Source organism: Myotis nattereri (assembly GCF_964212035.1).
Source record: "Myotis nattereri genome assembly, chromosome: X".
NCBI classification, from domain to species: Eukaryota; Metazoa; Chordata; class Mammalia; order Chiroptera; family Vespertilionidae; genus Myotis; species Myotis nattereri.
Window position 1 is genome coordinate 124310337 of NC_138078.1, and position 16437 is coordinate 124326773.

A 16437-nucleotide genomic window follows, 5' to 3' on the forward strand; every position below is an offset into this window, starting at 1 on the left:
TCCTCTGCACCTGAACCTGGTAGACTGAGTACAGTGTAATTTTGTGCCTTCTGTAGACTGATCACTCTTTCCTGGTATTTTCCATCCACCTTTTAATGGATTCTGAGCACCGCTTAATATGTGACTCTGCCCTAGACTTTAGAATTAGATGGGAAATTGCGGAAATATTTTTAAAGGTGGAAAGCATCTCTTTCAAAACACAATTCTTTTTCTTGTCTAAAACAAGCCCTGGGCTATTTGTCTTCAGGGTGTGGTTCAAAAAATCATTAGTCAGATCCATTTCCTAAATGCTAATTTTGTTAGTTTTGAGTGATAAGTGTGTATGTGATATAGTAAGTACTTCTCTTTTGTAAGAACCTTGAAGTATAATTCCATGGGCTTGAAATACCTGAGCAAACTAGGCAGAATAAATTCCCATGATGCTCAGCTGCTGGGGTAGTTTCCAAGGGGATAATAGCTCCTTAATGCTTCTATCTCATGTCTAAAAAAAAGTAAAGTTACCATACAGATCACCAGACAAATGCTTGTTCATTACCTCTTAGTCTCCACCTGCTTTGTCTCCTCTGTCATCACAGAGGAGAAATGGAAATGGAGTGACAGGGAGAGAGCTAGGTTGGTGAATACCACCTGTGACATACAGAAAAAAAAAATACAGTTTTTCCCTTGCCTTCAAAACCCTATGGATGTCTTGGGTTGTTACATTGTTTACTCAATATTGTGAGGGTCCACTGGGAAGCACAGAGGAATAGTATAACAAGTATGGAATGTGTGGGTGTTGGATGTACAGGTGTTTATGTGGTGAGATTTATAGCTTAATTGCTCTTTTGGCTCTTATAAGTCCATGCAGTATTCTTGACCACTTTTCTATTGTGTATATATATTTAAAGGAAGATTCATTTATATCCAGGAAGGAACCAAAACCATAGAGCACTTGTGCTAGAAAGGGCCTTAAATATTTTCTAACCCTCACATTGCATGCATGAAGAAATTCAGGTAGGCCCACAGAGGGGAAGGGACTTGCCCAACTAGTTCATGTCAGAGCTGACATGAGCCCATTCACCTAACTCCCCACGACTGGCCCCACCACATTACAAATAAGGACCCAGTTTATGTTTTTGGAAGCTATTTCGAAGACGCCAGCTTGCTATGTTAGTTTTCCCTCCTAGCTGGTCAGGCTTAATATGGAATTTCCCTACTTGATTTCATTTTGCTAATGTTAGAACATAGTAGCAACTTTGAAAATTTCTAATGTCCCCCAGGTTGGAGAGTACCTTATACATAATAGGCTATATTTCTGGTTGTATAAAGAAATAACTCTTAAATAAATGTGTTTTTATCTTTGTTTATATATTGATTTCTTTATTATTTGTTTGCAGGGTATTCCTGAAAATGAAAGAAGAACTACCAAAGCCGAGAGTGCCTGGCTTTTCCGGATGTGGTACAACTTTGATCATAAGTATCCTTAATTGAGAAAAAAAATGGTATTATGGACATGGACAATTGCAATTTAATGGAACAACTGTTTTGACCATTCCCATCCTGAAGCAGAACATAAAACCTTTGGTCTTCCCTTTCTCCTCAGTGTAGTGAGAAGGTTATTAAAGGAAACGCACACAAATGAATTCCTCTGAAAACCCATGAAACTAGTAGGAACTGATAATTTCAAAAGCTGGCTGTGTGAAGGAACGAAAGATCCCTTATGTTAGATTTTCTTTGATACATAGGTTTTTTTATTGAGCAAACTTTAACATTTATTGTCCTTTAGCTAATTTAGTGAACCCTGAAAAAGGTATTTTTGGTTCTTGTCAGTGTACTTGCTAGAATAAAAAAGGAAAGGCTGCCTTAGGAAAAAGCACAAGATTAAGATAAAAAACACAGTGTTTAATGTTAGATACCCCAATAATGAGTGATATACCTTTTTTCTCTGACCTTTCCAAAGACTGGCAGATTCTACTCTATTCAGAATGCCAGTGTTTTATTGTTTGCCAAGTTTCATTTGTGTCCTCTTGTAATAGTCTTCTTCATAGCTATACTTTGGGTCAAGTTATAGTCTATAACCTATTTTCATAATGTCTTTAAAAATATTTTATCACTATTTATCAAAATTAATTTCTCATTTGAAAATTGAACTATAAAAAGGGACCATGGAGTTCTTTCAGGCTGAGACTTACCAGTAAATGAATCAAAACCTGGTTTATGTTCCATTGAAGCATATTTGGGACAACTACATAAAAAGATTTTCCTTGCTTTTGTCTTTCTGAACAAAATCATTTATATTTAAGAAAAATGCATTGGATACTTATCATTATAATCTACTACTTACTATATTCTGTCAGCTAGATTTTTATGTTCACTTTTCACAGGGTATTCCTGCAAATGAATTAGATTACTGTAAGGAAACAAGAATGCATGCATATCTATGGTATTAAGACTCTCATTAGGGAGAGAGATCCTGGCTCTTTAAAATTGTTTAATGATTATGTCATTACTTTTGGCTCCATTATCAGCATTTTGGATATAAGCCACTTCTACATCTCTTGGGGCCTTTTCACCCCTCTCATTCAACAAAATTTGTTTAGTGTTTCCTACATAAAATGTTCTGTACATTTTCTGCATAATATACAAATCAGTTAACTTATCCTAATATAGAGAAAGAGTAGAATAATAGCTTTTTTTCTTTATAGTTTTATAGAGCTAAACACCAAGACTTGTTTGACTCAATATTACCCTATTAAGTACTAGTAGGCTAAGACCTGGCAATTTTAAAACCCAGTGCCCTGGTGGAATTAATGATTCATCAACTCTAGATTTCAGTTCCTTTGTGTAGCCAGATTGTTTGTTATAATTGAGATACAACTTAAATACAGAAATATACATAAATCTTAAGTGTATAGCTTAATGAATTTTGACCTGTGTATATACTTGTGTGCCTTCCACCCATAGAAAGTGTGTAGAACATTTTCAGCACCCCAGAAGGTACCCTGTGTTTCCTTGTAGTCAATAATGACTTCCCTGTCCACCCCCAAAAGGGCAATCACGATTCTGATTTCTAGTAATATGGATTAGTTTTACCTGCTTTTGTTTATCATACAGATGGAATCATGTGTGCTATTTTATGTCTTCTTTCACTCAACATTGTATATTTTATCCATATTGTCTGTACTAGTGACGCGTTTTTGTTTTGTTTTTTTTTTCATTGCTGTGTAGTGTTCCATAGTATGAATATACTATGGGTTGTTTGGTTGTTGTTTTTTAACCATCTACTATGGATAAACATTTGGTTTGTTTCCAGCTTTGGGCTATTACAAATGAAGCTAAACTTTCATGCATATATTTTTTGGTAAACATAGGCACTCATTTGTCTTGAGTTAGATACTTAAGAGTAGAATTTAGGGCAAGTATATATTTAGCTTTAATAGCTAGTGCCAACCAGTTTTCCAGAGTGCTTGTAACCGATTTGTACCCCCATTAGCAAGTTAAGGAGCTCCAGTTGTCCCACATTTCCACCAAAATATGATATTTGTCAGCCTTTTCATTTTTAGCCATATTGATGGGTTTGTAGTGATGTCTCACGTGATTTAGTTTGCATTTCTCTGATAACCACTGAGGTCAAGCATCCTTTCATATTGGCCATTTTGATATCCTCTTTGTTGAAAAATGTCTGTTCAGTTCTTTTACCCATTATGTGAGTTGTCTTGTCTAACTGATTTGAAGTTCTTTCTATATTCCTGAATTGGGTTCTTTGTTGGTTATATGTATTGTGAATATTTTCTTCCAATATGTAGCTCATCTTTTCATGTTCTTAATCCTGTCTTTTGAGGAACAAAACTTCTTCATTTTAATGAGGTTTATTTTATCTTTTCTTTTATGATTAGTGATTTTTATATCTTAAGAAATCTTTTATATCCCAAGGACATGAAGATATTTTCTTTTAAAAGTATGATTGTTTTAGTTATTGAGTTTGTGTCCGTTGTGAGGTATGGGTCAAGACCTACTGGGTATTCAATTGACCCAGCACCATTTATTGAAAATAGCATCCTTTACCCACTGAATTGCAGTGGAACCTTTGTTGTAAATCACTGGGCCATATATGTGCGGGTCTGTTTCTGGACTCTCTTTTCTATTTGTCTATTTTTACATTAATACCAAACTCTCTTAATTATTGGTATCAAACCAATCTGGCTTTGAATATTGGTGCTTCATTTACTTAATTGTGTGACTTGAGGCAGATCATGGGCCTCTCTGAGCCTTAGTTTTCATAGCTGTGATATAGAGATAATAACAAAAGCTCCCTTTGCTATCTCACTGACATAATGTGGTGATGAAATGAGACTACATATGTGAAATTCCTTTGCTATCCATTCAAATAGTTGGTATATTGTGATGGTGGTTGTTATCAAATGAGTTGTTCTTTTAAATTTGTGAAGAAAGGAGCACAGCTCTTCCTTAACCAGCACAGCTATCTGAAGCCTCTGCTGACGCATAGTGGGCCTCCTCTCACAACAACACTCCCTGCCTGCTGTGGACCCATTGCCAGATGCCTAACCAGCCCCCAGGCTTATGAAGTAAGTGGGTTTTATCCAAAACCTAAGCTCTTTATTAAGTTAAATTTATTTGCTCTGTGGTTCAGTTACTAGTTTTGTTTTGTTTTGATTGCCTTTAAGATATAAAATCCATGAGAGGGAATATAAGCATATGTATTTTGCTCAGCCAGAAAATAAACTGAAATCTATAAATATAATTTACTAGAGGCCGGTGCATGAAAATTCATGCACTGGAGGGGGCGTCCCTCAGCCTGGCCTGCCCCCTCTCACAGTCCTGGAGCCCTCAAGGGCGGGAGGTGACCCGGCGATCAGAGGAAGGCGATGTCCCCATCACACCTCTGCTGCTGCCACTGTTGGCAGCGCAAGCCTCAGCCGGCCCTGGTTACCTGAGCCTCGGGCGGCCTGGGCAGCTGGGCAGCTGCCATCCAAGGCTTGCCTGTGCCTAGGGCAGGCCCTTGGCAGCTGGGCAGCCACCACCTGAGGCTTGCCTGCACCTTGGGCCGGTCCTGGGTGGCTGGGGTGCTGAGGGGACTGAGGGACTCTGGAGGCAGGTGTACAGCAAGGCCATGCGCCTGCTGCCCTGGTGGGGCTGAGGGGACTGGGCGCTGCCATCTTGTGGCTGTGGGTGCCGCCATCTTTAAGGGTGTGACATGACAGTCAATTAGCATATTCCCTCCTTATTGGCTGTGGGTGCCACTATCTTTGAGGGCATGATGGTCAATTAGCATATTCCCTACTTATTGGCTGTGGGCGCTGCCATCTCTGAGATTGGGGCAGTCAGTTAGCATATTCCCTCCTTATTGGCTATGGGTGCTGCCATCTTTGAGGGTGGGGCAGTCAGTTGGCATATTCCCTCCTTGTTGGCTGTGGGCACCTCCATCTTTGCGATGAAGGTCAATTAGCATATTCCCTCCTTATTAGATAGGATAGCCTTTGAAACAGCATTTGAAAACAAATCTAGAATAGTACCTCATTTAACTGTTGGTGATTTTAATAAATAATTCTATTTCCATGCTGGTTTTCATTTATTTGCAGTATGAAGCCTAAGCTCAGTACCAAAGATGTGTCTTAATTTATAAATTCAGGTTGTCACAGTCATATTGAGAGGATTAATAAAACAATCTTTGATGCCCCTAAAGTGCAACAGATGATCTTTTATTTCACACTTACCATCTTTTGTATCTTAGGGAAGCTTTTTCTACTTCTATTCCACATAGCTGGGAGGTGTGAGCATAACTAGATATAATCTAGATACCATATTTTTTATTGATTTCAGAGAGAGGGAGAGAGAGGTAGAAATATCAATGATGAGAGAGAATCATCAATTGGCTGTCTCCTGCACGCCCCCCGGCCCCCAATGGGGATCAAGCCATAACCCAGACATGTGCCCTGATCAGGAATTGAACTGGTGAGCTCTTGGTGCTCAACCACTGAGCCATGCCTGTTAGGCTGATGCCATATTTTTTTTCTTAGCTACCAACATATGATTGATGAGTTGGCAAGTGGTACAACAAAGAAAGAAAATGACAAATGCTAACCAGCTTTTACTTTAATGTATGAACATTTTATTTTTAAGTTCTTTCCAAAAAAAGAATTATTTCTAACCTAACCCTTCAAAATAATCTATGGTATCAAATAAAGTGCCCATGTTAAGAAAACTCACCAGTCCTAACTGGTTTGGCTCAGTGGATAGAGCGTCAGCCTACAGACTGAAGGGTCCTGGGTTTGATTTCAGTCAAGGGCATGTACCTTGGTTGCAGTCACCTCCCCAGTAGGGGGTGTGCAGGAGGCAGCTGATCGATGTTTCTCTCTCATCAATGTTTCTAACTCTCTATTTCTCTCCCTTCCTCTCTAAAAAAATCAATAAAATATATTTTTTGAAAAAGAAAGCTCGCCAATTTTGACTACTCTGATGCAACATCTTGAATAGAGAGGCGAGACTGTGGTGGAGCAGTGCAGACATGCACTCCCCCCAGTTCTCTGTGGTGTGTTAGTGCAGACCCCACAGAGAATAGATGGAGATGATTAGACTCACTCAGTGGGGGTGGCACCTGGATCAGGGTGGAGTGCCTTAGAGCTTTGTGTTACATTTAGTCATGAGTTACATTTCTGACAGATTGTGCTGCTGGGATGGCGGAACATTCCATGTTGTCTCTTCTCTCCCTCCCACATTGCCCAAAGTCCCCTCTCTCAAACACAATCTCCTTTCCCTCTGTGCTCTGTGGTTCTGTGCAGAGGGGTCAGACAGCTCTGTTGGTGAATCAGTGAAGCTCAGCTCTTGGATTTCAGAGACCCACTCAGCCATCTCCAAAAGTCAGAAGAGTTTCAGAAGGACTGTGTGTCCTGTGGAATAAAGCCAAATAGAACATTGTGGTATTAGTTTCCTAGTGCTGCTGTAACAAGTAGTACAACTGAATGGTTTAACAACAGAAATTTATTGTCTCACAGTTCTGGTAGACCTGCTTCCTTCTGAGGGCTGTGAGGGAGAATCTGTTCCATTGCCTCTCTCCTAGTTTCCTAGCTTGGGGTTTGCTGCCAAGCTTTGGCATCCTTGGCTTATAGTTATATCACACAGATCTCTGTCTTCATCTTTACGTGGTGTTCTCTCTGTGTGTGTGTCCAAGTCTCCCCTTTTTATAAGAATATTCAAACAGTATGGAATGTACAAAGTGAGAAATAAAAGTTGCCCTCCTCCTACCTATATCCCTTAGGGCAAGCATGTCAAACTCAAAGGCTAACATGGGCCAAATAAACCAGGTTTAAGTTTATGTGGGCCACAAAAAAAAAGCCTCAATTTTTATAGAAACATAGGTTTATTTCGATAGAGACATGCTGAATACAAAGGGATCAAATAAATGAGTAATCGTTAACCTAAAATAATAGAACATTTTAATAAAAATTAATATTTTTTTCTTGAACATTAACTTACCAGACACTGAATAATTGGACAAATTAATAAGCATAACACAAATAAACCTATTTTTCTTGTTCTCCGAAAGTGAAATATTTCCTGTCGCTCATACCAAACAAATCAGTACAAGACTAATGACGTGGCAATCGGCTGCTAAAATATTCGCTGCTAGTATTAGTGGAGAGAAATGGTGCGCCTGCGCATAAGGCGCGTAAGGGAAATGAATGCAACATGATTATAGTAATCAGTCATTAGCGAGCGTTGTAGTTTGTTATTTATAATTATGTATAACAGGATATTGTAAAAATTAAGTTACAAAATTTTTATTAAAATGTTTCTTACATACTGTTATATTGGCTGGGCCGCAAAAATATTCATTGTGGGCCACATGTAGCCTACAGGCCATGAGTTTGACATGCTTGCCTTAGAGGAAGTCTACTAAGGTTTTATTGTGAATACCTCCTGAAATATTTTATCTTCACAAACTTATATGTGTATATATATAGCTGTTACTGTCTTACACAAATAAGATCATAATCAGTGTATTGTCCTGCTACTTGCTTTTTTATTTTTTGCTTAATGATATGTCATGGCTACCTTTTTATGAGTACATGTGATCCTTTGGCTTCTCTTTATTTATTTGTAGCTGCATTGTGCTCCATTGTATGGCTATACCAAGATTAATTTAGTCAGTCTCTTATGGATAGACCTTTAAGTTGTTTTCTTTTCTTTATTGTTATTACAAGCAATGTTTATGGTGAGTATCCTTGTAAATCTAAATTTACTCAAGTATATAACGGTATATAGAATAGATTTTAAAGGTTAAATTGCTGGGTCCAAAAGCATATATGCATTTTTAAATTTGATAGATACATCCCCAAACTTCAAACTTAATAAAGAAAGACATTAGGATGTGCTGAAGAGCTCCTGCTGACATTTGAAGGTGTCACAGACCTTTTCTCTGAGCATTGCTGAATTAAGTGATAGACACTAGTTAGACTTAGTGTTTTAACTAGTTTAGGCAGGAAGGAATTATAGTTGGTTGGTTGTTACAGGTTTGATCTTTATCTTTGAATATTTAGGCAAATTTCTAGCAAAGCAAAGCAAATTAAATTTATTTTATTTTGTCTAGTAGTCTCCTCAGTCTATTTGACTATCTTACACAATTTTGTTGTTGTTGTTGTTAATCCTTACACGAGGATATTTTTACTTTATTTTTAGAGAGAGTGGAAGGGAGAGGGAGAGAGAAACATCGATGTGAGAGAGACAGGTTGATTGGTTGCCTCTTACACACACCCTGACCAGGGCCAGGTAACTTGCAACCGAGGTACGTGCCCTTGACAGGAATTGAACCCGGGACCCTTCAGTCTGCAGGTCAACACTCTATCCACTGAGCCAAACCAGCGAGGGCCTCTTACACAAATTTAAAATTTCAAACACACATAGTATTGGAGAGCTGGATGTAAGATGTTTCTATCAGCTCTATTCTCCTAAGGAGAATTAGACACACAGGTTGTTGTTATTTTTTCCCCTTGATCATTATGAGTGGTTAGAATGATTCCAATTTTTTTTTAAATATATTTTATTGGTTTTTCACAGAGAGGAAGGGAGAGGGACAGAGTGTCAGAAACATTGACGAGAGAGAAAGATCCATCAGCTGCCTCCTGTATGCCCCCCATTGGGGATGCACCCGCAACCAAGGTACATGCCCCCGACCGGAATCAAACCTGGGACCTTCAGTCCACAGGCCGACGCTCTATCCACTGAGCCAAACCGGTTTGGCGATTCCTACTCTTTACATTAAAAATAACTTTCTTATTTTTAAAAGTAATGTGTATTCATTATAATAAAATTTGTGATAGTACAGAAACATAAAGAAGAAAATAAAAATTACTAGCAACCCTAGCATGCAAAGATAACTGTCATCATTTTGTTGAATGCCCTTTTAGACTTTTCTATGCATACATACATTATTTTTTTACCAAAATGGCACTATATATTCTTGACTTCTTTCCCTTTTGTAGAGCTTTATTCAATTATACTCTTTGGGCCACAAAGTTTACATTAGAACCAAAGTTTATCAAGCTGGGAGACAAGTATGCAGTGAGGATTCAACATATTTGGGGGATATTGTATTTCTAGGCATTGTTAATACAGAAGTAAAAGCTTCATTTATATAAGTCCATTCAATAATCAATTGAAATTAGTTTAGTGAATTCTCTCTGTATGCCCCAAACTGTTAGGTTATTGGACTAGAGCCGTGGTCGGCAAACTGTGGCTCGTGAGCCACATGCGGCTTTTTTGGCCCCTTGAGTGTGGCTCTTCCTAAGCCTTAGGAGTACCCTAATTAAGTTAATAACCGTGTACCTACCTATATAGTTTAAGTTTAAAAAATTTGGCTCAAAAGAAATTTCAATAGTTGTACTGTTGATATTTGGCTCTGTTGACTAATGAGTTTGCTGACCACTGGACTAGAGCATAGAAGGGACTTAGTCTAGTGGGGGGAGAGTGCAAAATAGACCAGTGTCATTGCAGTTACAAGGGTGAGTGACACTCTAGGGCAGTGGTTCTCAACCTTCTGGCCCTTTAAATACAGTTCCTCATGTTGTGACCCAACCATAAAATTATTTTTGTTGCTACTTCATAACTATAATGTTGCTACTGTTATGAATCGTAATGTAAATATCTGATATGCAGGATGGTCTTAGGCGACCCCTGTGAAAGGGTCGTTCGACCCCCAAAGGGGTCGCAACCCACAGGTTGAGAACCGCTGCTCTAGGGAGAGGGCAAAGTACAGGACTAGGGGAGAACATAGCAGGTACACCTCAGCTAGTCTTGGAAATTCAAGAATGACTTCTGAGAGAAAATGACTCTAAGCTGAGACCTCATGGATAACGAGGTGATAATCACGTGAAGGAGGGCAGAAGAGACAGTAGGTAAGTGAAACCTTGAAAGATTTAAGCAGCTGTCAGCAGCTTAGGCTAGCCAGAACACAATGGGGCTATTGGGGTTGGGGAAGTTGACTGTAGTGGGAGATGAAGCTGATGGCACAAGTCAACAATGTCTTTTAGGTCAAGGAAAGGACTTTAGACTTTATCCCAAGGGTAGCTGCTACCCCTGAGGGGTTTTAAATAGGGAGTCCTTGAAAATTCTGCTATTGGAAATGTTTCTTGAATTTCTTAACAATTCTTAAAATTTATTTTATTTGCTTTTAGAACCAGGAGCAATTGAAAGATGATGATTCCGATCTTATTCTCAATGATGGTGATATTAGTTTGACGTATGGGGATTCTACTGTGAGCACTGAATCAGCAACATCTGGTGGCCCAAGGAGATTTATGGGCAACAGTTCTGAAGATGCCTTGGACCGCGAGCTTGCATTTGGGGACCATGAACTGGTCATTCGGGGAACACGCCTGGTTCTTCCTATGGATGATTCTGAACCCCCATTAAATTTGTTAGATAATACGAGACACAGTCCAGCCTAAATTTACTAATACTCACTTAGTGATTTGTAAAATTTGCACATGTGATTGTGAAGAAATTCGTACTACCTAAAAAGTCCCAGTGCATGTCTGAATGTTTAAGCTATATAAATGCTATTTATATGGCATTGAAAGAATATAAATATGTACGAGGCAGATTGTGAACAAACTCTTCTTTTATGTTTTATTGGCTGCACTATGTAGACTGGATCTGTTTTAGAAATTTATTTTAAGTGATGCTGTGTGTTCCGTTAGCTTTATGTCTCAGTTAAAATATAAAAAGTGACAGAGTTACTCTTTCTTATATTTACCTGACACTTAACAAGAGTACCATGTTTTTGTGATGTGAATTAATTTTGTTTTGTAGGAGGAGAGGGGAAGAAGAAAGAGGGAATGTTATTTCAGGGGAAGCCCAGAGAGGAGAGGTTCCTTTGATAGGAGACTTGTGTTGATTGTTGCTGCCTTTGTCCTGACCTTTTCTTTCCTTTTTCTCTGGTGGCCTGTTGTGGCACAAGAGGCTGATGGCATTCTAATCTTGCCCCATTCAGGTTGGGGAGTGAAGTGGGGCCCTTTCCCCCCTTTGCTATGAAAGAACCGATTCCTTGACTATAGTACACTACTGTTGGGAAAAGAAGGCTGCACATGACTTCCAAGACTTTGTTTCTTTTCTTCCAGACCAAAATTGTAGAAGACGCATCCAGCCAGCTTAGCCAAAGTACAGGTATATATAGTTCAGGACACTTGATTTAAATTTGAAGGAGCTGGGCAGGCTGTGAGGGGCAGAGGGCAGGAGAGGAGTAAAGAGAATGGTGGCATGCAGGTCTCTCTTCCCAAATATGTAAATATTCTATACCAGATAAGTTTAAATAAGGAACTCAATTGCTGCTTACTTTCTGATTTCTGTACTTGATCTGTATAACAAGCTTTGTGGTCACAAGTTTTTATATCGATTTAAATTGCTGCTCTTTAGCAGACAAACAGGAGCAAAATGTAAAATTTTTGAACTTAACTGTGTCTAACTGTCACTTGTTAGTCTGTAGTTAATGTTAAAAGTTAATTTATGAATCCATGATCTTTGCACACTACACCAAAGTTGGTCATAAGAGAAATTCAGTGCTCTGGAGAGCTTATTGTAAGGTTGGTGATTCCTCTGTGTGTACTGGTGTAGTTGTCTTTATTTTCATGTTATTATTTAATATGAAATACCTAAGCTGCCATGTGTTTTTGTTTTTTACAATCTTCAAGGAAGAATTCATAACAATTTCCCATTTCATATTCAGAGTATGAAAGTGGATGCTATTTTGTGATGCCGAAAATACCTAAAGGTTCATTGAATGCTGGGAAGGGGGATACTTTCTTATGTTGATTCTAACCTGTTAATGTTTCCGAAGGAAAAGAGAAACTTTGTGGGTTTCCCCCCTCAGGTCTGAGTAGCATTGCCTTAAATTTTATCCAGTTCAAAAATTGATTTATTTACATGATGTTCAAATTTTCCAACAAAAAATATCTTTCCAAAAAAATATATTTATTCTCCCAAAGGTATCTGTGCTGTTGTAAATACTCCTTGAGATTTTAAGGGAATTCTACTGTTGTACACTTGAGTGGCAGCTCTAACTGTTGGCAGAGCCATTTGTTATATGTGATAGTGACTTTCCTGCTATGCAGGAACCCTGTGAAGTGTGCATTTTATATGATGTGTGCCTCTTCATGCAATCAATACTTTCTTGTTAATGTATGCTTGAGGGGCTTTAAACTTCAGTGTCATTTACTCATGAAGTTATTCACGTTGTAAAAGGATATACAAGAAATTAACAGCTACCTTTTTTATTCTTTCAGGTTACTAAGCTCACTTTATGAAAATGACTATAAATACTTAGCATGACATTTTGGTAACTTGTCTGTTTCAGCATGCATAAGACTTTTCCTTAGAGAAACTGATAATGCTTGAGTCAACTAAATCAGCCTTTGTAAATTATCAAAGGGGAACCAAGTCTGCTGTACTCACATCAGCATCTGGAAGATTCTCCTCTCTTCTAATCTATGTGCACATCTCCAAGCAAAGAAGGAAAAAAACAAACTCTGCTCATACATTGTGGGTTTAGACACCTGAATGGACCTACATGAACTACAGTTTGAATTGCCATCACGCACAAGTAGAGCTGCTCTCGGACTTTTCTGTTCTTTGTAAACCCTACACGTTTAAATGACTTGAACCTTCTCTTTTAAAGTTATTTTTTAAGGTTCCTTGGCATTTTATCCTAGTTGTCCGTGTTTGGCAATGTGATGTTATAGTAATAGACTTCTAATCTTTATGTATTTTTTGTTTTCCTTTGGAGTACTTGGACAAATGTTATAGTGGTTTCTTTTAGGAAAATCTGTCATTAAAAAAATTATAGCCTTGCAAATAACTACTCACCGTATTTACGTCACAGTTTATTCTAGTGAGAAGTAAAGAGTGCTGACTCATTTATTTTTGTACCTATATATCTACTGGGAAAGGAGGAAGAAAGATGTTTTAAAAAGAAACAAACAGAAACCTAACAACATAATTTATGGGGTGGCAAATTTGTGGTGCTTATGTGTAAGGCTGGATGTATTTACTTATGGGGACAATTGAACCATTTATGAAATATGACTCAAGTCAGTCAAATCCTGTTGCACTGGTTGGTAGCCTGTTAACTCAGTAATGGATAATGTAATGAAAATGTTAGTTCCATTTTATGGAGAGAGTAAATTCTGTATCCAGTTAGGTAGAAAGACAGTTCCACATTTGGCTGAAAGCATGATCACACAAATAGTTCTTTTTCCAAGTTAGAGCTAGGTCTTTCTTTTTGTACATAAGAAGCTAGGTTAAATTTTGCTGGCAGTAATTTTGTATAACATAGTAATGGCACCAACCACCCTATTTCTGTGTTGTTGCCATCCATTCCAGCTTCCTTGCTCATGGTCCTGTGAGAGACACAGCTAGTGGACTTACACACCACAGGCTCTTTTCTTGACTAAACCCCTGTTTTCTAATTCACAAATCAAACCTTACATTAGATTTGAGCAATAAACTTGTTAACATGACTCAATACATGAGCATACGGAGGTGAAAGTATAGATGTTTTGACTTAATCAAAAAGTCCTTGATAGGAAGTACCCCACATATAATGCAGTATGAGGTATAAGGCTTGAAATAAATTAGACATGATAACAATAGTTCCCCTTTTTTGAGCCCCTCTTAGATAAAACAATGTATATATGAGATATTTTATATCTATATGAATTTAATCTTAATCATTCTGTGGGGGAACATTCTATTCTCATTTCAAAGCTTAGGAAACGGGTTCAGAAAAGTTATCATACTGCTATTAAGTGAAAAAGCCAGGACTCAAATCCAATCTTGACTCCAAAGTCTAAACTGTTAACCACTACTCTACTGGCTTCATTGTCAAGATCCAGGCTAATCCATCTTGGCTATACCTAGAAGGATGATGAAGGGAACAGCAGACTTATATCCTGCTGCCTACCACCTATATGTCATCAGGGTAGGACATGAATTCCCAGTTCTGTTCCTCCACTTGCTGCACTATTGACTGCAGATAAGAGTTCCCCTGGTTGGGAAGTTTCTCATATTATTACTAAAACTAGAGGCCCAGTGCATGAAATTCATGCACGGGGGTGGGGGGGTCCCTCAGCCTGGCCTGCACCCTCTCACAATCCAGGACCCCTCAGGGGATGTCCGACTGCTAGTTTAGGCCTCATCCCACAGTCAGATATCCCTCTCGAAATCCAGGACCACTGGGTCCTAACCTGGCCTGCCTGCCTGCCTGATTGCCCCTAACCACTCTGCGTGCCTACCACATTGTCCCTAACCACTCACCTGCCTGCCTGATCACCCCTAACCACTCTGCCTCCCTGATCACCCCTAACCCCTCTTCCTGTCTGCCTGATCACCCCTAACTGCTCGCCTGCCTGCCTATTGCCCCCTAATCACTCGCCTGCCTGCCTGATTGCCCCTAACCACCTTTGCCTCAGCTCCCGCCACTGTGGCTTCGTCCAGAAGGACATCTGGAATGATGTCCAGAAGGTCGTTTGTCTGGTCTAATTAGCATATTATGCTTTTATTATTACAGATGCCTGTGTCTCTGAGCCCATGGGCTAGGCAATCTGGCTAGCATCATGCCTTCACACTCTAACTTTCAACATTTTCACCAAGGTGCCCATGTCTTAGGGCAGAGCTTATGGTTCTGAATAATGATTCTGTGACCACATAGTTTGGTGTAATAGAAAAACCCCAGGCTTTGGAGCTACACATACCTGGGTTCAAATCCAGACTCTGCTACTTGCTTATTGTGTAACATTGGCCAGTTGCCTTTCCACTTTCTTAGCTGTAAAGTTAATTTATTAAGAAATAGTTGAGTGCTTACTTTGTGCCACACACAGTGGATACAGCAGCAAACAACAATAGTCTCTCCTCTCACAGCATATTCTACAGCAGTGGTTCTCAACCTTCCTAATGCCGCGACCCTTTAATACAGTTCCTCATGTTGTGCTGACCCCCAACCATAAAATTATTTTCGTTGCTACTTCATAACTGTAATTTTGCTACTGTTATGAATCGTAATATAAATACAAGATATAATATGCAGGATGTATTTTCATTGTTACAAATTGAACATAATTAAAGCATAGTGATTAATCACAAAAACAATATGTAATTATATATGTGTTTTCCGATGGTCTTAGGCGACCCCTGTGAAAGGGTCGTTCGACCCCCAAAGGGGTCGCGACCCACAGGTTGAGAACCACTGCTCTACAGGAAATGCCGACAGCTATCACCAGTTGTTAGGAATTATTCATGCAAGAAAGACTGATTGCCTTCTGGTAGGGGAATATCTATCTTAAATAATCAGCAAGTACATCAAATACAATAATCATAAGACTATGATGGAAAACTCCAGGAAGCCATGAGGGAGGACTGAGATCTGGTGGTAGGAGAGGGAAGATTTTTCTGACCAAGTGATATTTTAGCTGAACCCTCAAGAGTAAGCAAAGGGTCAACCAGATGAAGGGGGTGAGGATGAGGAACATGCTAGGCAGAGTGAACAGTGACAGCCCTCTACCTACACTTGATCTTCCATACAACATTCAATCAAATAATTATTGAGTGACCAACATACCATGTACTGTGCTATATCCACATAGTGAGGAATAAATACATGTGGGCTCCACTCATAACACTTGCATATTAGTGTGGAAAACAGGACATAGTACCCAAGAATCATCTGGAACCCAAACCTTCCCCTTAACTTTCTCCCCTTCAGCTCTCTCCCACTGCACCTCTCAGGCAAATCCATACCCCTCCTCTGGATAGCACCCTTCAGAACTTTGAAAAGAGGAGCTGGTATGTCTTTTCTGAGTCTTTTCACTCCCGCCCCCCCCCCCCCCAGGCTTACAACCCCATTCCCTTCTTTTCTTCTGGACATATACCAGAAGATCATTGTTCTAGACA

At 39.1% G+C, this 16437-nt stretch overlaps 1 protein-coding gene across 2 annotated transcripts in view; it reads left to right on the forward strand.

Moving 5' to 3' along the window:
- SLC9A6 (solute carrier family 9 member A6) overlaps positions 1-13351 on the forward strand; it is a 57741-nt gene extending 44390 nt beyond the window's left edge. For both annotated transcript variants that reach the window (XM_081080897.1, XM_081080898.1), the window contains 3 exons: positions 1377-1456; positions 4460-4565; positions 10671-13351. In XM_081080897.1, the coding sequence (XP_080937023.1) occupies positions 1377-1456; positions 4460-4565; positions 10671-10943 (459 nt within the window). In that variant the 3' untranslated portion in view covers positions 10944-13351. The remainder of the gene's footprint in view (positions 1-1376; positions 1457-4459; positions 4566-10670) is intronic.
- The last annotated feature ends 3086 nt before the right edge of the window (positions 13352-16437 follow it).